The sequence below is a fragment of the Onychomys torridus genome, chromosome 1 (assembly GCF_903995425.1).
Source record: "Onychomys torridus chromosome 1, mOncTor1.1, whole genome shotgun sequence".
NCBI classification, from domain to species: Eukaryota; Metazoa; Chordata; class Mammalia; order Rodentia; family Cricetidae; genus Onychomys; species Onychomys torridus.
In genome coordinates, this window is record NC_050443.1 from 7,421,078 (window position 1) to 7,441,736 (window position 20,659).

A 20,659-nucleotide genomic window follows, 5' to 3' on the forward strand; every position below is an offset into this window, starting at 1 on the left:
CTCGGCACAGCAAAGCAACAGAGGCTCTTACCCTCAGCACGGGAGTGAAATGGGAAGGGGGACAGAATGCCTTGTTTATACTGATCCTGCTTCTGAGACTCCTAGCCACGCTTAATCTTGCTGTTCTCTGCCTCAGATTCTTCATTCTAGAGCCTGCTCCTCAGATAGGTCCTGATTCCTCTCCAGGTCCTGTTCTTCCCCTCAGCTAAGATTCACCACTCAGATCCAACTTGTATTCTTCTGCGTTAAACGTTCAGTTCGTCCACCTCCAAAAAACCCATCAAAATCAGGATAGCAGATGGCTAACACTAAAAAAGGGTTATCGAGGGACTGGGCAGAGTTTTACAGACTGGCATCTCAATAGCTCTCTGTGATCTACGGTTTGACTTGGGGCAACTTTGTGCTTCCCGAGTTTAAAAAAAAAAAAAAAAAAAAAAGTTTGGGTTAAGACCGCCTCCGCGTTCCGGCGGGAACTTCCTTCCTGCTAAAGACCCCGCGCCCCCTCCACCTGGGCTCAAGTCTCTTTGCTCGGCTGTGACCCCGCCCACTCCGCATTGTCCCGCCTCTCCTTCTCGGCTATAGGCCGGGTTGAGGCTGCAGACGTCGCCACGCCTGCCGAGGAGGCGGAGCCTGAGGTGCAGCTTTGCACGACCCGCGCGCTAAAGCACGCGGGGGTCAGCCTTGGTGCACCGTCCCCGGTCCTGGGAGACATCGCGCACGTACTCTGCCAGTGAATCCTGCACCCGCGGACTCGCCACGCAAGCCCTGGAAGGGCGGCCGCGCGTGCAAGGGAGGGCACTGGCGCCTGCGTAATCTGCCTGTGCCCCGCCCCCGGGCTGCGGTGCCCAACGCGCGTGCGCGGCGTCGTCGGCGCCAGATATTTCTGTCCCGCCTCCAGGCCGCGGCTCTTTCTGCGAGCGGCGCGCGGTCGGGCGGTTGTTAGCAAGTCTTGTGGCGCACGTCTCAGCAGCAAGGGAGGAGGCGGCGCGGGTGGCGCCGTCGTCTGCAGAGAAGCCGGTAGCCAGCGGCTTGGCCGCATCTCGGCTGCGCCCGGGGCGCGGCGGGCGACGGCCCAGGAGACGCGTGGCGGAGCTCGGCCTCGCGGCAGCCGCGACTGCCCGGCCGTTGGCGGCTGAGCGCTCTTGCGCCTGCGCAGCGGGCTCCGCGCCCCTCCTCCCCTGGGCGGCCCCCCCACCCCCCGGCGGCGTGTGAATGGCGGCCTCGGCGGCGGCTGCGGCGGCCTCGGCTGCGGCGGCCTCGGCGGCCTCGGCGGCTTCTGGCAGCCCAGGCTCGGGCGAGGGCCCGGCGGGCGGCGAGAAGCGCCCCGCCGCTTCTTCAGCCGCGGCGGCCTCTGCATCGGCGTCCTCGCCCGCGGGGGGCGGTGGCGAGGCGCAGGAGCTTTTGGAGCATTGCGGCGTGTGTCGCGAGCGCCTGCGGCCCGATCGGGAGCCTCGGCTGCTGCCCTGCCTGCATTCGGCCTGTAGTGCCTGCCTTGGCCCCGCCGCACCGGCCGCGGCGAATAATTCGGGGGATGGCGGCGCAGCGGCGGACGGCGCTAGTGAGTGCTGGGTGGCCAGGTGCCCCTCCCCCTCCCAGCCTGTGTTCGGGACTGCGCCTGTGCGAGAGTATGGGGGCCCGGGTAGGGTTAGGCCTGGTGGTTTAGTGGGGGAATGGGCTCTTGGCCTCTGAACGATGCCAGTCGCCTGGTCTGGACGTAAGCTGCAGAGTGTGAAAGGAGATGGAGGGAAATAACGTCTAGAAAGGAGATTGTCTGTGGTTCAGTCCTTGAGTGGGAGGCTTGGCTTTGGTGAGCGTTCAGTATTTTTACACATTCTTGTCCCAGCAGTGGTGGATTGTCCAGTGTGCAAGCAGCAGTGCTACTCCAAAGACATCGTGGAGAATTATTTTATGCGTGATAGTGGCAGCAAGGCTTCTTCTGATAACCAGGATGCTAACCAGGTGTGTCCTGGGGGAGTGAAGGGCGTGCATGTCCTTTCCGGAGCCTAACAGGTTTAGGATGCAAATCTCAGATTGAGTGCATTACATGAATTTTCGGTTGCATTTTCTGGGAAGTAAATGAGGGTCTGCTGGGTGGTTCGGCCTGTTCTAACCCCCCTTTCTTTCACAGTGCTGCACTAGCTGCGAAGATAATGCCCCAGCCACAAGCTATTGTGTGGAGTGCTCTGAGCCACTTTGTGAGACCTGTGTGGAAGCCCACCAACGGGTGAAGTACACCAAGGACCACACTGTGCGCTCCACGGGTATGTGAAAATCGGGAGGCTGTTGGAGCTGCCCTCATCATGTCTTTTATTTGCCTAAAATGCCTGCTTGCTGGATGAGTGTTTTTCCAGGGGAATTGACACAACCCAAAAATTCCAGGTTCAGGAGTGCAGACTCTGGGGGTCTAGTTGGGAAAGGTAATGTGTGTAGGGTTTTTTTTGTTTTTTGTTTTTTTTTGTTTTTTGAGACAGCATTTCTCTGTAGCTTTGGCTGCCCTGCCTCTAACACCGCCTGGCTCATGTGTAGAGTTAATACTATGGCTGCAGTCAATACTACGGGTTGAGCTAAGATCATCTTGAAAGCGAGTGGGTCCTGGTGGTGGACAGCTTAGCATAAGCAGCTAGTGAAGGCAAGATGGAAGTGACTTTGGATTTGGATGTTTTTTCTCTGGCACCTAGCTTTAGATTGGTGGGAAAGAGCTCTGGAACAGGAAGGGTTGGTAAGGATCTTGGGCCATCCATCAGTGAGTGAGGGTGAGTCCTGGAATGATTTAGCAGTGGGCCTCAAGCATCTTCCCTCCCCTTAAGGCTCATGGTCAGAGACATCTAGGATTTTATAGCTGTATGGTTGATTGGGTATGGATGGAATAGGTCTTTTTTTGGGAGGCGGGGGTTTGGTCCGGACTCTTTTTTTTTTTTTTTTTTTCTCCCTCCAAGTCACAGTTTCTCTGTGTAGCTTTGCGACTTTCCTGGAACTCACTTGGTAGCCCCGGCTGGCCTTGAACTCACAGAGATCCACCTGGCTCTGCCTCCCAAGTGCTGGGATTAAAGGTGTGTGTGTGGGGCAACCACCGCGTGGCTGGTTCAGACTAGGAGCAACTTTTTGTTTTTGATGTGATAGTTGTAGTTCCTCCCGCCCCTGAGGGACAGTGATGGTGGTAGTGGAAGGTGTGTGGTGGGGTTGAAAAGCAGGAGGCATAGAATGGGATCTGCAGGTCCTATCTAATAACACCATAGGACAGATCCAGGGGTGCAGCAGTGACATGAAGGAAGGCAAGGCCTGACTGACCTGTGTTCTAGTAGTACATAGTTTGGACTTGGTTAGTGCAGCCTAGATTGGATTAATTAGCATTGGGGAGGAAAGGGACTGATACCACAGTCTCACTCTCTGTTTTGGTGAGACATTGTCTTAATTGTAGCCCAGGTTGGCCTTGGATTCTTGATGTTCCTTCCATAGCTCCAAAGTGCTTGGATTAAAATAGGCGATTGCCAGTATGCTTGGTCTCCCCCCCCTTTTTTTTTTCCCCAAGACTCCCCCCCCCCCTTCCTGTTAACAGCACTGGCTGTCCTGGAACTTTGTAGAACTGGCTAGCCTCAACTCACAGATACCTACTTTTGCCTCCTGGGTGCTAGGATTAAAGGAGTATGTTGCCACGCCCAGCTTTAGCTCACTATGTAGACCAGGCTGGTTTTCACACTTAAGGAGATCCTGCTTACCTCTGCTTCCTAAGCACTGGAATTAAAGTTGTGTTATGCCAGGCCTTTTTGGGGAAGATAGCTCAGTATAGTAGTCGTGGCTGGCCTGTAACTCAGTATGCCTCCTGAGACTTGGGATTATGTCCATTCTCTTCTCAAGGAGGTCGGTCTCACTATAGAGACAAGTCTGGCTTTGAATTCACTATTATGCAGCTCAAGTTTGCCTTGAACTTACAGTCATCATCATCCAATTTTCTGGGTGCTGATAATGTAATTAGCTTTTTTTTTTTTAAGCTGAGGATCGAAACCCCGGGCCTTGCTTGCAGTAATTAGCTTTTTAAACAGGGAGATACTGTTGTTTCGGTGTCTGGATGTCATTAGTCTTAGCCATCAGGACCTTGTTTATTTGGGGATGGTTTGATGGCAGGTAGAAGGATAACCAGGATATAGTAAAGAGTCTTCACAAGCTTGTCTTTATCCATTGTGATGGATAATGTGGTCATCTGGGAGCAAAAAGCTCCATTGTTGATTTAGGTCTTCTCAGTAGGTGGGTCAAGGTTGTGGGATGAGCTGGAAATGGCGTCACAAGGATTTTGTCTGGAGACAGCTAAGGGCATGATTCCGATTTCCCAGGGCCTGCTAAGACTCCTGATGGTGAACGCACAGTCTATTGTAATGTGCACAAGCATGAACCCCTTGTACTGTTTTGTGAGAGCTGTGACACTCTGACCTGCCGGGACTGCCAGCTCAACGCTCACAAGGACCACCAGTGAGTCTTAAGTCACAGTGGGCAGGTGGATGCCACCATTTCCAAGTTGAGCATGCAAGCTCACTTTTTTGTGTGGTTTTAGGTACCAGTTCTTGGAAGATGCAGTGAGGAACCAACGTAAACTCTTGGCTTCTCTGGTGAAACGTCTTGGGGACAAACATGCCACACTGCAGAAAAACACCAAGGAGGTTCGCAGCTCGTAAGTGCGGGTGCCAGGGCTATTGGGGTCCCAGGGTAAGGTTCCCTGGCTTGACTTGTCTTGTCCATTAGGATCCGCCAGGTGTCGGATGTGCAGAAGCGTGTGCAGGTTGATGTGAAGATGGCCATTCTGCAGATCATGAAGGAGCTGAATAAACGGGGCCGGGTTCTGGTCAATGATGCCCAGGTAAATCTTACCTGTTAGCACGACACCATCCAGGGCGGAGAAAGAATGACCCTAGTACTCATGCTTTGCTGTTCTCCTGGATCTGCAGAAAGTGACGGAGGGGCAGCAGGAGCGGCTGGAGCGCCAGCACTGGACCATGACCAAAATCCAGAAGCATCAGGAACACATTTTGCGATTTGCCTCTTGGGCTCTGGAAAGTGATAACAATACAGCCCTCTTGCTCTCTAAGAAGCTGGTGTGTAGTGGTGGGCTTTATTCAGCTAGATGGCCATTCAACATCTTTGGGACCCTGTAAGTTAGCAGGTGAGCTCATGTGCTACCTTTTTGCCCCATTAGATCTATTTCCAGCTGCATCGTGCTCTCAAAATGATTGTGGATCCTGTGGAGCCCCATGGTGAGATGAAGTTTCAGTGGGATCTCAATGCCTGGACCAAGAGTGCTGAGGCTTTTGGTAGGTTGCTTATTTAGTCTTTTGCTTGATCTGGGAAGCATCTCAGGCAGTACTGCACCTTCTGAATGAAGATTCTCTCTTCTTCAGGCAAGATTGTGGCTGAGCGTCCTGGTACGAACTCCACAGGTCCTGGGCCCATGGCTCCTCCAAGAGCACCAGGGCCCCTAAACAAGCAAGGGTCTGGCAGCAGCCAGGTAAGCTGGGGAGAGGAGCCAAGAAAGGGGTGAGGGCCATAGTATGCCATGGAGTACTTGCCCCACCTAATGAGCACGCTCTCTGTTCTGTCTCTAGCCCATGGAGGTACAGGAGGGCTATGGCTTTGGGTCAGGTAAGTAGTTTTTTGCCTGGGATTTTATTGGAAGGGCTTGGTGTGCATACCCCTTGTTTGTCTTTTCTGCCAACTCTTTGTCTTCTGAGCAGATGATCCATACTCAAGTGCAGAGCCGCATGTGTCAGGCATGAAGCGGTAAGTGTGACGTTGGAATAGGTGGTATAGTACTGGTGTGGTAGGGATGTGTAGGATCTCATAACAAGGTGTACTTACAGGGCGCGCTCTGGTGAGGGAGAGGTAAGTGGCCTCATGCGGAAGGTGCCACGTGTAAGCCTTGAACGCCTGGATCTCGATCTCACTGCTGATAGCCAGCCACCAGTCTTCAAGGTCTTCCCTGGAAGCACCACTGAGGACTACAATCTGATTGTTATTGAGCGTGGTGCTGCTGCAGCAGCTGCTGGTCAGGCTGGGACTGTGCCCCCAGGAGCTCCTGGTGCCCTACCCCTGCCTGGGATGGCCATTGTCAAGGTGAGCCTGTAGTTACAATACAGGACAGGGATTAGAGAGTGACACCTGTCCCTCCCAGATTTGGATAACAACACTGTCTTATAGGAAGAAGAGACAGAAGCTGCTATTGGAGCCCCGCCTGCTGCCACTGAGGGTCCTGAGACCAAGCCTGTGTTGATGGCTCTGCCTGAAGGCCCTGGTGCTGAGGGACCCCGCCTGGCTTCACCTAGTGGCAGTACTAGCTCGGGCCTGGAAGTAGTGGCTCCTGAGGGTACCTCAGCCCCAGTAGGTGGACCAGGTATCCTGGATGACAGTGCCACTATCTGCCGTGTCTGCCAGAAGCCAGGTGACCTGGTCATGTGCAACCAGTGTGAGTTTTGCTTCCACCTGGACTGCCACCTCCCTGCCCTGCAGGATGTGCCAGGGTAAGTGTGGGGCTGGGTAGGGTCAGATGCATCATGGAGGGCTGGTTGTCATCATTTACATCTCCTACTCTTGACCCTAGAGAGGAGTGGAGTTGCTCCCTCTGCCACGTGCTGCCCGACCTGAAGGAGGAAGATGGAAGCCTTAGCCTGGATGGAGCAGACAGCACTGGTGTGGTAGCCAAGCTCTCACCAGCCAACCAGCGGGTGAGGGCTGAATGAATTCATAGGTGTTGGGTGACCCGGTAGCTGAAGTCCTCCTCTGTGCTATAATTCTGACATCTCTTGCACTGTCTAGAAATGTGAGCGTGTCCTTCTGGCCCTGTTCTGCCACGAACCCTGCCGCCCTTTGCATCAGCTGGCTACCGATTCTTCATTCTCCATGGTGAGTTCTAGAACAGAGGAGAGGTTAGGGATGCCAAGAGGTGGTGGGTGTCCCCTCTTAAGCCTGTATGTTGTCTCTATCTGCAGGAGCAGCCTGGTGGTACCCTAGACCTGACCCTGATACGTGCTCGCCTCCAAGAGAAGCTGTCGCCCCCTTATAGCTCTCCCCAGGAGTTTGCCCAAGATGTGGGCCGCATGTTCAAGCAGTTCAACAAGCTGACTGAGGTGAGCCTGTAGAATGAAGCAGGGAGGGTAGCAGGGGGAGGGAGCCAGGACCTGCTCACCACTCTGCTCTTAATTGGACCCAGGACAAGGCGGATGTGCAGTCCATCATCGGCCTGCAGCGCTTCTTTGAGACGCGCATGAATGATGCCTTTGGTGACACCAAGTTTTCTGCTGTGCTGGTAGAACCGCCACCGCTGAACCTTCCCAGTGCTAGCCTAAGTTCTCAGGAGCTGACTGGTGGCCCCGGTGATGGTCCCTGAAGCTGGCGGAGCTCTTGTGGTCAGCCCAGTCAAGCTCTGGTCTTTGTCTTTTCACCCCATACCCCTTCCTTTGGTGGCCTGACTCCTGCTCTTGGTGGCCCTGTCCTTCAGTCCCTCCTCACAAAATGGTTTTTACTTCTGTGGATTTAATAAAAACTTCACCGAGTCGCTCATGCCTCAGATGTTTCAGGACTGTGTTCCTGAGGACTTATTATTCCTGTATTATTCACCATATAAAACTACCTTTCCCAAGAGACCTTATCTTTTTGGCAGGGTGAAGGATTTGAACACTATCCCTATAAAACTTGGGCTTGGGTTGAGGTCTTAGATGTACCATGTTCCTCCCAGTGGCCAAACAGTCTGGATCTGAAGCTACTCAGATAATAAGCTTACACTGAAAAGTGGGTTGCCTGCTGAGATTCCAGACATTTTTCTTTCTGTCCAACCCTCCCCTCCAAGACAGGGTCTGGATTTCCTGGAACTCTGTAAAACCAGGCTGGCCTTTAAGATCTACCTTCCTTTTGTGTTGGTATTAAAGGTTTGCACTATCACACCTGACCAAGAATTTGTTCCTTATTGCTTAGGATCCTGACACCAGTTTGTCGTTGACTGATGGTTTGGCCAATTGCCAGTTGAGCCCCAGACCAATCGCATTTGGGCTGATAGTCACCACCTTTTTTTTATCCATTGGCATGTTTTAAAAGGCAAACCCTGTTGGGTTGGTAGATGGAGGTCTGTATTACCAGGATGCTACTAGCCCACTTGGGGTGGCTGGCCAAATGGCTTAAGATCAGCCTTACCAACTGCCCCAAACTGCAACCTAGAGTTGGGTCCCATTGCCACTAGTTTGGGAAATCTCACAGCCTTGGGAGAAATTATGTCCAAATTTCTTTATTTCAGGGGGGACAGGGTGAAAACCCTGGGCATAGAGTGTCCTTTGGAGGAGAGTTGTTCAGTCCCTGCGAAGGTTCTTGAGCCTCTCCTCCAGGTCTGCATCAGCATCAGCCAGGGCTGAGGCTGTGGCCTCTGCTTTCTTCCCACCAGCAGCCACACTGAGTGAGCCACCAGTGGAGGGGAGGTCTGCAGAGAGAATTGAGGGTCAAGGGCTGTGGCTGAGCTTTGGGTGGGGAAAAAGATGGGTTTGGAACACTCACTTGATAGCTCATCTGTGAGGCTCAGTCCCAGCTCATCCAGGACCTGGGACACAACAGCATCACTAGGAAAGAAGGACAACTCATGAGGGCTATGAATGGGTAAGGGGCCTGGAAAACATCCCTGCCTGTTACTTTCCACACCTCTCCTCTTCGTCTTCCTCATCACCCATGGCATCATCGATGGCGTCATTCATCATTTCTTCCTTCATATCCATGATCTCTGCCTGCCGTTCAAACTCCATCATGATCTTCTGAATCTGGGGTAATTTGAGCTGGAAGAGGGGGAAGGATGAGAGAGCAGCCTAAAGGTCAATGGGGATGGGAAGGTGGATTGAGAGGGACAAACCTGTCTGTTCATGGTGCCCATGGCCTTAGTAACGCCCTTCATGGCTTGTGCCATTGAGTTGTTGGATTTTAGAGTCTGTATCTTGAGGGACACAGCCTGGATGTTGGCCCGCATCAGCACAAACTTGCGTACATATCTCCGGGTACGAACCAGGTCTTTTGCCATGATTCGAACAGCATCCTGCAGTGGATAAAACAATAAACAACGATGCTTTATTCCTGTTGAGATCTAGAAGGCTAATGGAAACTAACCCAAAACTTATTAAAAAATCTCACCTTCCACTCAGGGGTATCACTGCAGCCATCTATGTAGCCCAGAGTAGCCTACTGGTAATTCTGTCCCTGTTTTCCAAATGCTAGGACTGCAGGCAGGGGCCCCTATATTCAGACTTCTCTGTAATCTGGTCCTTAAATGTGGGAAGGTAGCAGGCCTAGGCTCAGTTCTTATCCCTATTCCCTTTTATGTCCAGAATCACTCCTTATACTTTTTCAGTTTTAACCCCTAGACTGGACCAGAATCTGCCTTGGGCCAGAGCTTGGATGCTGGTAGAGCCTTGCCTAACATGCACAAAATTCTGTAGTTTAACACCGAACACTTCCATATGACAGCCTATGTATGCCTCACTGTAACTGGAATCAAATAAATGAATCCAAGATCCAGCTTCCATTCCCTACTTAGATGTTACTGGCACACTGACCAACTGTGCACCCACCCATCTAACAACCTTACTGGCCTTTTTTTGTTTTCAAGACAGGGTTTCTCTGTAGCTTTGGCGCCTTTCCTGGAACTCTGTAGCCCAGATTGGCCTTGAACTCAGAGATCCGCCTGCCTCTGCCTCCCGAGTGCTGGGATTAAAGGCGTGCGCCACCACCGCCCGGCTTCTGGTTTTGGAGACAGGGTTTCTCTGTGTAGCTTTGTGCCCTTCCTGGAACTCACTTTGGAGACCAGGCTGGCCTCGAACTCACAGAGATCGACCTGCCTGTCTCCCAAGTGCTGGGATTAAAGGCGTGCACCACCACCGCCCGGCATCACTGGCCTTTTTGACAAGGCCAGTTAACGCAGGTTATCCTTCATCCTGGCTCACATTGCAGCCTCCAATTCTGTTTGGCTCATGGCCACTCAGTTCTCTTGTTCTCACAGTTTCTTAGGGCTAAACATTTGCTGTTGTCTGCTTGATGCACTCCTTGGCTAGCTTCTCTGCAGGCTCACTCATCCCACTAATGTTAAGGAGTTCCTCCCTGATACCCCAAACTAGGAGATTCCTGTGTAGCTTGCACTCAACTTTCTTCAAAGCACATGTCTTTCATTGTCCTTAAAATAGTGGCTGGGATGGCACCTTGCCCGTGTCCCAGCCTCTGACCAGTTGGCACTTACCATCTGGCCTTGCTTTGCCATCTTTTTGATGTCTGCAATGATTTTCTTTTCTTGGGTTTCTAGCTTCTGCCGCTCCCTGTCCAGCTCCCTCATGGCTCGGTTCAGGGCTCTCTGGTTTTGCCGAAGTAGTTCTTCTGGCGTCTTCCGGCGCCCAAACAACAGGTCCATAGTGGTAGGACTCCACCAGCAGGTCTGAGGCAGACGTCAGACCTTGCTGTGGGGTGCAGGGCCCAGGACAGCAAAAGGCAGAAATAGGGTCCTGTCAGTGGTTAGGACCTGGGGACAGGAGGTACGCATGAGTAGACACAAAGGATTAGTCAAGGAAGGTCAGAAGTGAGAACTAAAGTTACCCACTTCTCTGGCTCGGGCGCACCCCCTCCGCCCGCCCGCCACTGCCCTGCTTTCACAAACAGTACAGCAGACTTAAGGGTGTGGTTCTCGAGTATTCCAGGGACCCAGACGTGAGTAGGCACGCCAAGGAGTACTGAGGAAGGAAGGGTGGTTGTGAGGGTAGGTAGGATGGACTATGTTCTGAAACCTAGTGAGGTGGGAGTGGGGCCCTAAGGTGAGGAAATAGACCTGAGTGATGAGGGAACCTGGCTTGCCGGGGTAGAAATGGCATTCTACACCCAGGCGTGACAGACACGGAGGGCAGGTCTCGGGGATGTAGAGGAGCCTGCGTGCATACCGAGGGCAGGCAGAGGTGGGGACCTCGATGACGAGGGCAGGGTCGGGCAGACTGCGACATCTGATGCCCTAGCCGAGAAGCCCTCCTACGCTGCCGCCCAACCAGGACCTGCGGCCCAGCAGGGGCCACTCACCGGAGCCGAGAGAGCGATGGGCTTCCGCTTCCGGGTCACGCCCCTTTCTTTCCGAAGCCTTGGGCCCCCACCAACGACAGCCCCTCGGTTCGGTAGCCTCTGCTGCTGCCGCCGCCGCCGTTTCCGGATTAAACGACATGACGTCACAGGCCCACCCTCTCCCGGAATGCTGGGAAGTGGCAGGACGCACGCGCACAGCAAGCGACACCGCGCATGCGCAAAAGACCCCCGCACCTCTGCGGAAGACACAAGTCCCACCCTAGTAACCCTCGAAGGCTCCCAGCGGGACTGCAGCACGACCGGCACCTTGGCCTATTCATTCTGGAAGGCCCCACACTCGACCCTTCTTTGGGCGGTTCATTCAGGGAATCTCTGCAAGTGCCCGGCAGGAGCCAAAGCGGCGGACCCACACATGGCATAAAGGGGCAAGCCTGGAGATGATCTGTAGGTTCCCTTATGTTTGTGTAAAGGCCAGGAACTGGAATTAGCCGACTCTTTCCATTGCTTGCTCCTCATCTCAGTGAGTGGTCCCGCTCAACCCAAGGCCACAGTGGCCACACACTCATCTTCATCGCAGACGCTGGTGGACCACACCTGTCCCTCCCACCCCACAGAAGGAAGAGGCAGAGGCCATGCAGTAACATTCCCCTTTAATAGCCTGGTGGGACCTCCAGTGGTGGTGGGGTGGGTTGCCTGGGCCCAGCGACCCAGGACCATTGCCCACTTACCCCACAGTCAAGAGTGGGGTGTTGGACAGCACCCAGCGGGAGGGGGGGGGCGCTAAACAAGCCAATTCATTTCCCATCGCTGAGCAGGTCGGGAGGAGGCAGCACCGACCATAATCACGTGGTGGTTAAAAAAAAATAACTAGGGGCAGGTGACAGGGAGGGGAGGCAAGGCCAAGGCAGGGGCCAAGGCTACCCCACACACCCTACCCGGGCCCCCAATAAATATTTGCAGGGGATGCCTGGGCTGGTAACCCCGGCAGGGATGGGTAGTTGCTAACCCTATTTCAGGCAGCGCTCGAAGTAGGTGGACCCGATGTAACCACCTCTCATGGAGCGCTGCACGTTTTGTTCAAACAGCCGCCGGTTGTTCTGCAGGACTTCGGCAGCCTCCTTGTTCAGTGGGTCTTCGGGGTTGGGCTCCTGTGGCCAGTACAAGTGGAAGTTAAACAGGCAAGAGAAGCATCTGGCCAACAAACCCTCAGCCTCCAATGCCTATCCCTACTCACCAAGAAGAGATACTGCAGGCCATAAATTATGGAGTTTATCGTAAGGACTGGCTTCCAGTCCTCTCTGTGGGCAGAGAGCATCAAGGTTATCAGGGTTGGTGAGTGGGAGCTGCCACTGGCCCTGCTAGTGCCAAACAGGTCAGGTCCATAGGAGACCCACAACACTGAGGAGTGAGATGTAAGAAAGGGGTAAGATATAGAACAGGGCAGGCCATGGAGAAAGCCAAGGCCAGGCTAGTAAGAAGACAACCTGGAAATGAAAAGACAGAGGATCATAGACCATAAAGGGGAGGGAGGGGCAGAGGTGGGTGCAGCATCCACAAGAAAGCTGAGAATGCATGGAAGGCAGGCCTTGGGAGGGGAAGGGAAGGCAGTGCCATCACCTGAGGATGTTGAGGCAGACGTTGCCCTCGAGGTCAATGTTGGGATGATAAACCATTGTCTCACACTTCACCTTGGGGGGGTCATGTGGGTAACCTTGTCCCACCTGGCCCCAGAAAAAAGAGAAATGTAGGTTTTTTTGGGCTATGCATCAGCTGCTGCTGCTTCTCCACAGAGCCACCTCTGTCCACTTGGGACTCACCTTAAAACTGAACACAAACTTCCCACTCTTGTAGAAGCCCTGGGAAAGGAAGGGGAGAATGAATTAGGGTTCCCGATTCCCTGTGGGGCTCCCCCTGGTCTGTTCTTGGGAACCCCTACCATGTTTATTTTACTCTTACCTCATCAGGACAGATAACCAGCTTGAAGTTGAGGAGGTCGTCTGGGTCTGAGAAGCTGATGTCACAAGTCTTGGGCAGGTTCAGCTCGTTAATGTCTAGATTTGGGCAGCAGAGAGGGAGAGAAAACAGGTGAAAGATAGGTCTGGCCAGGTGTCAGCAAAACCCTCAGGTCCTCCTCCTGGCCCTGTAAGCTCTGTTGTGTGGCGTGCTTCACATCTCTCAGTCTGTACTACATACTCTGCCCCTCTTTTCAGTCTCTACAAGGACTCTTCTGGATACACAGTATCCCACATAGAAGCATCTTCAGTTGGAACTGGATGCCCATCTCTTGGGAAAGGGCAAACCCTTATTATCTCCCTAGACCCCCATCTTCAGAAGTTCCCGCCACACAGTCCCCAAGAACCCCTACTCCCACAGTCCTGGTTTTCAAGAGCCCCTGAGCACCCTAAACCTGAGGCTCTCTAGTCATGATCTCTACACACTCTATCTATCCATCCTAATTCAAGGACCATGACCCTCCAAACACTAAGTCATCCCTTTTCATCAACTATCTAGCCTCCACTGCCCTTCCTCTTCTCCAGGTTATTCCATGCCCCGGTTCCCATCTGACTCTTGAGACTCCTAGCACGGAGCTTAAATTGACCCCTCACTCCCATTTCTTAGCCCTTTCTTCCTCTCTCCCCTTCACCGCAAACTCCAAACTGCTCTGCCCGACTCCCGGGCTACAAGACCCCCAAAATAACACACTAAACCGTTTCCTACTTATCTCCAACCCACAACCTTCACCTTATCTTCACGGCCCGTCACCCCAAAGCAAAGTTCCCGTCTGGCTCTCAAACTACCCCCCTCCCCTAACAGATCCCCGGTCCCTAACCATCCAGGCCTTAGTATCCCAACGCCCCATCCCCGGCCCCAATCTCTGACCCTCCCTAGTGACCGCACCCCCGTCCCGCATCACAACCCTCGGACCCTGACTTCCGGCACCCCTCGTCAGCGGCTGCATTTTCACAGCCCGGCCCCTGACCTCAAGCGCGGGGTCCCGACCCCTACCCTTCTGGATCCGGAGCTGCGCCGCCGACGCCTTCTTGCTGCTGCCCTTGGTGCCGCCGGCCGACTCCTCCTCCTTCTTCTGCTGCTTCAGCGAGAACAGCTTGATCATCCTGCCGCCGCCGCCGCCGCAGCCGCCGCCGCGGGGCCCGGGACCCCGGCCACCCGGCCCCCCGCCGCCTCCTGCGCCGCTTCCGCTCCTCGGACCCGCTGCCGCGGCCTCCTCCGCTGCCGCCGCCGCCCGCCCGGCCTGCCGCGCTGCTCCGCGCCCACCACACGGCCCGCCTCGGCTCCCGTAGTCCGGCTCTTGGCCTGGCTTAGCGCCTCGGGTGCGTTCGGAGGCGCTCGCGAGGACTCGGCGATCCTCGGCCCCGCCCCTGCCTCGGCCCCCGCGCCCTCCTCTCCCCCCCGCTTCCGCTCAGGTCTTGCGAGTCCCCGCTGCGGCTGCGGACGATGGCCTTCCCGGGTCCGCCGCTCCCCGGCCTACTTGCTCCCTCCGCGAGGAGGCTGCGGTGAGGTGGAAGGAGGAGGTGGCAGCCGCGCTGGCGGCGGCAGGGTACCGACAGCGGCTCGGCTTCCGCGGCAGGCGCGGCTTCGCTGCGGAGGTCGGCAACGGCCTCGGGCGCCCCGCCGCTTCGGCACTTTCCGCCGCCTGCCCACTTCGGTTCTTCCTGTCCCGGCTGCGTTCTGCGCCTGCGCCTGCGCAGCCCTTGCAGCCCCCCAGGTTGCTCCTCGTTGGAGTTTGGGGTTCGGTCTTCTTCGGTTAAGCTCGGGTATTTCCGTTTGTGGAGGTGACTATTCGGCGGTCCAGCGGGTACTTCCTGGGATGTACACCCAGCAGAGCAGGAAGCGGTACTTGCAACCATTTTTGATCGAGGCGGGTAGTGGCCGTTTGGTTGTCGGTGGTTCCATTTAATGTTGCGCTTGTGCGGAGCGCAGCAGGAGTGGGCTAGAATGGATCTTGCACTCTGCGGGCTCAGCAAAGGCAGAGTCTGGGCGTTATAAGGGACATTGTCTGAGCTCTCTTAATCCTATCGCACACCCAGATTGCGATTGATGTAAACTACGCTAAAACTCGTGTTGTTCTGGAGGCTGAGGCATCAGGTTCACTTGAGCCCAGGCGTTCAGGGACATCCTAGGCAACAAACACATGAGACCCTTGTTCCTTAAAATAGATTTCTGTTGTGCAGCAGAGGGTGCGCACTGTGTAGTTTTACAGTCCAAGGTGGACATGGGTATAGGGCTCATAGCTGCGGCCTAGAGACCAGCAGAAATGGCATTGTGCCTCTCGACGGACCTAGGTTGAGTAAGCTCGCATCCAGTCACAGCTTAGGGTGCTTGGGAGGCGGAGGAAATAGCTCAGGATGGGATCAGTGACTTCCGACTGTCATCTAGGAAACCAGCAAGCAGCCACAATCGCTGTTAGGGGCTTCTGCTGCTTGTCTGGTCACCACTTGAAAAACATGCCTGGAACAGGTTGGGACTCCGCCCATTCCGCTCCTTTTTTTTTTTTTTTTTTTTTTTTTTTTTTGTTTGTTTGTTTGTTGGTTTTGTTTTTTCGAGACAGGGTTTCTCTGTGTAGCTTTGTCCCTTTCCTGGATCTCGCTCGGTAGACCAGGCTGGCCTCGAACTCACAAAGATCCGCCTGCCTCTGCCTCCCGAGTGATGGGATTAAAGGCATGCGCCACCACCGTCCGGCCGCTCCTTTATAAAGGCCTTTCTTTGCCATCTGACAGATCTCCGCTACCCATCATGAACCATGGTTCTACATTTGGGACTTGGTACACCCTTGCCCACATTTTCCTGTTTTTTTTTTTTTTGTTGTTGTTGTTGTTTTTTTGAGACCGGGTTTCTGTGTAGCCCTGGCTGTCTTGGAACTCAATGTGTAGATCTGCCTGCCTCTGCCTCCCGAGTGTTGGGATTAAAGGCCTGTGCCACCACCGCCCCACTCTTCCTTACCATTTGAGGCAAGTCCCCTTTGTGCCCTCTGTCATCTCAGTTGCCCACCCCCAGCATCTTTTCTTGGCCTTATCCTTAAAGGCTGAGAGAAGTTTGGGCCAAGGACGGGACCTCAGCTGGAGTTTGGTGTCGACCTGGCTTCCACCGTCTGTCCTCACACCTCAGCCTCCACTCACAGCCCATTCTGAGACCCAGAAACAAACAATCAAACAAACAACCTACTCTAGAACTCATCTTCACTGTTTCCTCAGCTACTCTACTCCGCGTTGATTATTGCATAGCTGCTGCTTTTGTGGCTTTATCTTCTCCCAGGCAGGATCTATCTCTGTAGCTCAAACTCAGTATGTAGTCCAGGCTGACCTTGAACTCACATCATTTCTCTTGTCTCAGTTTTCAGAGTGCTGTGATTACAGGTATATTCCTCCATGCCTGGCCCACCTAGAGGCCCATGGTTGTGGCTAGATGGGGCTCAGGCCATTCTCTGTCGTTCTGCAGTTGTACTGGCAAGGTGGGAGCACTTGCCTGCCTGTGTCTTTCAGTACTCCTGAGAGTCGAAAGTCTCCTTCTCTTGGTTCAGGGTCTTTGGTGGTCTGCCAGGCAGGAGAGAAGAACACTGAAAATTATGGGGACCCGAAGGAATAGCGCCTCTGACCCTGGAGCCTGGAGAAGCAAGAATGCCAGTACAATTAACAGTTGCTTAAAGGTTTTTCTCCCTTCTCAGCTGTAAACCTACAATGTTCTAAGAATCTCACCAGAAATTCCATTTACAGGGAAAGGATGTGTACTGAACCTGAACAATTCCAGTAGCTTCTGCTTTTACCTTATGAGATTACAGTTCCATCTAAGGCATCTCTGGAGCCAGTCTCCAATCTTTTCAAAAGAGGAAAGGAAACAGCTTTCTTTCTTTCTTCTTCTCTTTCTTGCTTTTTTTTTGTTTTTTGTTTTGTTTTGTTTTTCGAGACAGGGTTTCTCTGTGTAGCTTTGCGCCTGTCCTGGAACTCACTCTGTAGCTCAGGCTGGCCTCGAACTCACAGAGATCCACCTCTCTGTGCCCCCCAAGTGCTGGGATTAAAGGCGTGCAGCAGGAAACAGGTTTCTTAGCAACCCTTTGAAGTGTACTTTGTTGTATGTGGCTAATGCCAAGTCAGTTGAGACTCTTCCTGCTTTCCCTCCTTCTTCCATGGGAAACATACCCACACTTGGTTAAGTCTTTTTGAGCACTTCTCTCATGCTTAAAGATGATATTACAGTACCTTTTTTTTTTCTTGGTTTTTCGAGACAGGGTTTCTCTGTAGCTTTGGAGCCTGTCCTGGACTAGCTCTGTAGACCAGGCTGGCCTCGAACTCACAGAGATCCACGTGCCTCTGCCTCCCGAGTGCTGGGATTACAGGCGTGCGCCACCACCGCCCGGCTAAAGTATCTTTAATAAAATCTCCAACTTTGCTTCATACTGGCTAGGGCTGAAATTCTTTTCTGTACTGGAACCCATGAATCTCAGTTTGACCTGAGTCCAGATCTCCTAAGATTAGGGGTGTTGTGGTGGCCTCATGGAGCTGTGTCTTTGTCTCTTTCCAGCTGACAGTTGGAGGGGACAAGGGAGTGTCATAGGGACTGGGGACCCCCATTTCACTATGACACACAGGATCAACCTCAGACTTGGTTTGACTTGTCTGCTCTCCTTGATGCCAGGTCCCAGTTTGGGGTATCATCATGAAATGGCAGGAACAAGGGAAGCTATTCCCACAGAAGCGGCTCGGACATGCAGGTCTTAAAATGGTATTCCTGGGAACTCCCAGGGCCAGTCTGACACCCTGGGAAGACCTGAGCTGGGATTGAGGGCTTAAGCTGAACCATGCTAAATAGACCGCCTTTGACTACCTGTACCCCAGTCATCCATGGGAGCGGGCAGCTGTGTCAGAGTTATAGTCAGTGAGACGGAAGGGGAGATGGCTATTGAAAAGGAAGCAATGGCATGGGCACCTGGCCTCCAGTGTCCGGGATCATGTGAACTGTTGGCAGCTGTATCTCCTGTGACTTCCTGATGAATGCAGCCCTGAAGACTCCATAGTATGAAGGAGACCCTTGCAGAGCTATGAACAGAGCCGCGGTGGAAGGGCCTCTAACAGTGAGAGGAACAAATTTCAGAGGGTAGAGCAGCTGGTCCTGGGTCTGAAGCCTGTGCTTCCCATTTGCGGGCCCCCTTCTTAGTACCTGTTAGTTGCAAATCCATGGGGACAAGAAAATCTTGAAATGTCTGCGTTTCCAGGTTAAACCTCCCAATCTGGCATGTATCCAATGGTCGCCCCTCAGTGCTCATCTCTGCTGGGAAGAAAGCTTGTCTGCTTATGACTGTTTCAGGGGTTCGGGGACTGGACAGTGGGTTTGGGCACAGGGAAACTATGTCATGGGAATTGCTGGTATTAGCTTAGCAAGATGGGAGAGCTTGAGAGGTGGGCAATCCCTTGGAGGCTTGAGTGTTCTTCCATGCCCTTCCGGGCTCCGGACTGTGGTGGGAATGGCAGGGAAGACAGCACGAGATCCTGCTTCTGACAAAAGTTGAGTATCACTTATGTTCCTACCTCTGGGCTCTAGACTTACCTAGCTGGACATCACTGCAGGCAGACTCCACAGAGGCCTCTTAGCCTGCTGCTCTGGGAAACAAGGTGCCATGGGGGCTGGGAAGGGTGGCCTTCCACCAGCAAAACTCCACCTGGCAGCCAAGGCCTTTCTAGTAGTAGTCTCCACACTACCAGAGCCAGGCCTTCTAGCTCCCTGGAGAGGACACCCCCAAGGGCCTTCCTCAGGATTCTCAATCACCCTGGCACAGGATAATCAATGACTGGCCCCTCCCAAGTGTGACCTCCTTGACCTCATCACTTAAAATGTAAAACTTGCAGATCTTCACTGCTAAGCCTGCCCACTTTCCTGAGTTCTAGCTCAAAAAGCATAACTTTTCTTATCCCCACTCTCTTTGGATACCTGCAGTAGTCCTAAGTGTGCTTGTCTGGATACTCGGGACATTCTCCTTCTCTCTGATAACCCCAGCCCTCTGCTCCCATCCAGCTGATTGCTGACAACCATCGCTGAACCTGCCTGCTTTCTGGGACCCTGACTCAAATGGCATGGTTCTCTCTCCTCATCAGCAGCCAAGATTTACAACTTTCCTGATTTGTTTCTCCCAGCTCATAAAAATGGTCCTCATTGATCCCACATCCTGGTGAATGCTAGCCAAACAGCCTCTCAATAAACTACATTCCTAGCTGTGGCTCCCTTTTAATGATGTTTATTTACCTGTGTGTGTATATGTCACACATAACACAGAAAACACACACACAGAGCTTGGGCAGGTCAGGAGTTGGTTGTCTCCTTCCAACATGTGGGTTCTAGGGATCAAACTTCCGGCATCAGGCTTGATGGCTTTACCGATAAGCCATCCTCCTACTCACCCCCTAAGCCCTGTTTTTTTTTGTTTTTGTTTTTTGTTTGGTTTTTCAAGACAGGGTTTCTCTGTGTAGCTTTGTGCCTTTTCCTGGAACTCACTTGGTAGCCCAGGCTGGCCTCGAACTCCAGAGATCCGCCTGCCTCTGCCTCCCAAGTGCTGGGATTAAAGGCGTGTGCCACCAACGCCCGGCTTTTTTTTTTTTTTTCCCCCTCTTTAAGATTTATTTATTTAGTATACAGAAGAGGGCACCAGATCTCATAGATGGTTGTGAGCCACCATGTAGTTGCTGGGAATTGAACTCAGGACCTCTGGGAGAACAGTCAGTGCCCTTAACCTCTGAGCCACCTCTCCAGCCCTTGTTTTTGTTTTTAAAACAGGTTTCTTTGTAGGCCAAGCAGGCCTTGAACTAGCTAGCCGTTTTCCTGCCTCAACTTCCTCAATACCTAAAATGATTAAAAGTCTGAGCCGGCGGTGGTGGCACACGCCTTTAATCCCAGCACTTGGGAGGCAGAGGCAGGCGGATCTCTGTGAGTTTGAGGCCAGCCTGGGGCTACAAAGTGAGTTCCAGGAAAGGCGCAAAGCTACACAGAGAAACCCTGTCTCAAAAAACCAAAAAAAAAAAAAAAAAAAAGAAAGAAAAAAAAGTCTGTGCCATCACACATCACATTTGTCTTTTTTTTGGGGAGGGGGAACAACGACAGGTTCTCACTATGTAATTTACGTCATCCTCAGACTTGTTATGTGGACCTGTGTGTTGAACCATGGCTCTTGTTTCTGCCTCCCAGCTGCTGGGCTTATAGGTGTGTGCCAGCACACTCAATGTGTGCTATTGAGATAGCAGCTCACGGTATAGCCCAAATTAGACTAAAACTCTTCAGTTTTCCTTTTTCAGCCTCCCAAGTGCTGGGGTTACAGCTGTGTACCACCACACACAGCTGGACTACCCTTTTTAGTCACCCAGCAGTCATGGAGTTGGTAGAACACCCCCTCCCCCCTCCCCGCACCCCACTTTCCTTTCCTTTGTTTTTTGAGACAGGGTTTCTCTGTGTAACAGCTTTGGCTGGAACTTGTTTTGTAGACCAGACCAGCCTTGAACTCACAGATATCCAACTGCTTTTGCCTCCCAGAGTGCTGGGATTAAAGGTGGGCCACCACAGCTTAACTAGACCCTGAATAATTACCAGGGCAGAT

At 53.1% G+C, this 20,659-nt stretch overlaps 3 protein-coding genes across 4 annotated transcripts; 1 reads left to right on the plus strand and 2 right to left on the minus strand.

The window, feature by feature from the left end:
• The first annotated feature begins 654 nt into the window (after positions 1 to 654).
• Trim28 (tripartite motif containing 28) lies at positions 655 to 7,544 on the plus strand. The gene is made up of 17 exons (XM_036208283.1): positions 655 to 1,558; positions 1,847 to 1,959; positions 2,129 to 2,261; positions 4,329 to 4,464; positions 4,547 to 4,663; positions 4,735 to 4,849; positions 4,938 to 5,084; positions 5,186 to 5,300; positions 5,388 to 5,494; positions 5,592 to 5,628; positions 5,721 to 5,766; positions 5,847 to 6,099; positions 6,184 to 6,503; positions 6,584 to 6,707; positions 6,799 to 6,885; positions 6,972 to 7,109; positions 7,193 to 7,544. The coding sequence occupies exons 1-17, from the start codon at positions 1,213 to 1,215 to the stop codon at positions 7,367 to 7,369; spliced, it is 2,511 nt and encodes an 836-aa protein (XP_036064176.1). The 5' UTR covers positions 655 to 1,212; the 3' UTR covers positions 7,370 to 7,544.
• A 700-nt stretch (positions 7,545 to 8,244) lies between these two features.
• Positions 8,245 to 11,205, minus strand: Chmp2a (charged multivesicular body protein 2A). Of its 2 annotated transcripts, none has more exons than XM_036168100.1 (6): positions 11,065 to 11,205; positions 10,244 to 10,519; positions 8,870 to 9,049; positions 8,665 to 8,795; positions 8,524 to 8,585; positions 8,245 to 8,449 (listed from the first exon to the last, which is right to left on the minus strand). In XM_036168100.1, exons 2-6 carry the CDS (start codon positions 10,409 to 10,411, stop codon positions 8,322 to 8,324), a joined length of 669 nt encoding a protein of 222 aa, XP_036023993.1. In that variant the 5' UTR covers positions 10,412 to 10,519; positions 11,065 to 11,205; the 3' UTR covers positions 8,245 to 8,321. The 2 variants fall into 2 exon arrangements, with proteins under 2 accessions (XP_036023993.1, XP_036024055.1); XM_036168162.1 differs by lacking the exon at positions 11,065 to 11,205 and adding an exon at positions 10,932 to 11,058.
• Positions 11,206 to 11,695: 490 nt separating this feature from the next.
• Ube2m (ubiquitin conjugating enzyme E2 M) lies at positions 11,696 to 14,453 on the minus strand. The gene is made up of 6 exons (XM_036168406.1): positions 14,071 to 14,453; positions 13,021 to 13,115; positions 12,882 to 12,920; positions 12,682 to 12,785; positions 12,299 to 12,362; positions 11,696 to 12,212 (listed from the first exon to the last, which is right to left on the minus strand). The coding sequence occupies exons 1-6, from the start codon at positions 14,177 to 14,179 to the stop codon at positions 12,072 to 12,074; spliced, it is 552 nt and encodes a 183-aa protein (XP_036024299.1). The 5' UTR covers positions 14,180 to 14,453; the 3' UTR covers positions 11,696 to 12,071.
• Between the last annotated feature and the right edge of the window lie 6,206 nt (positions 14,454 to 20,659).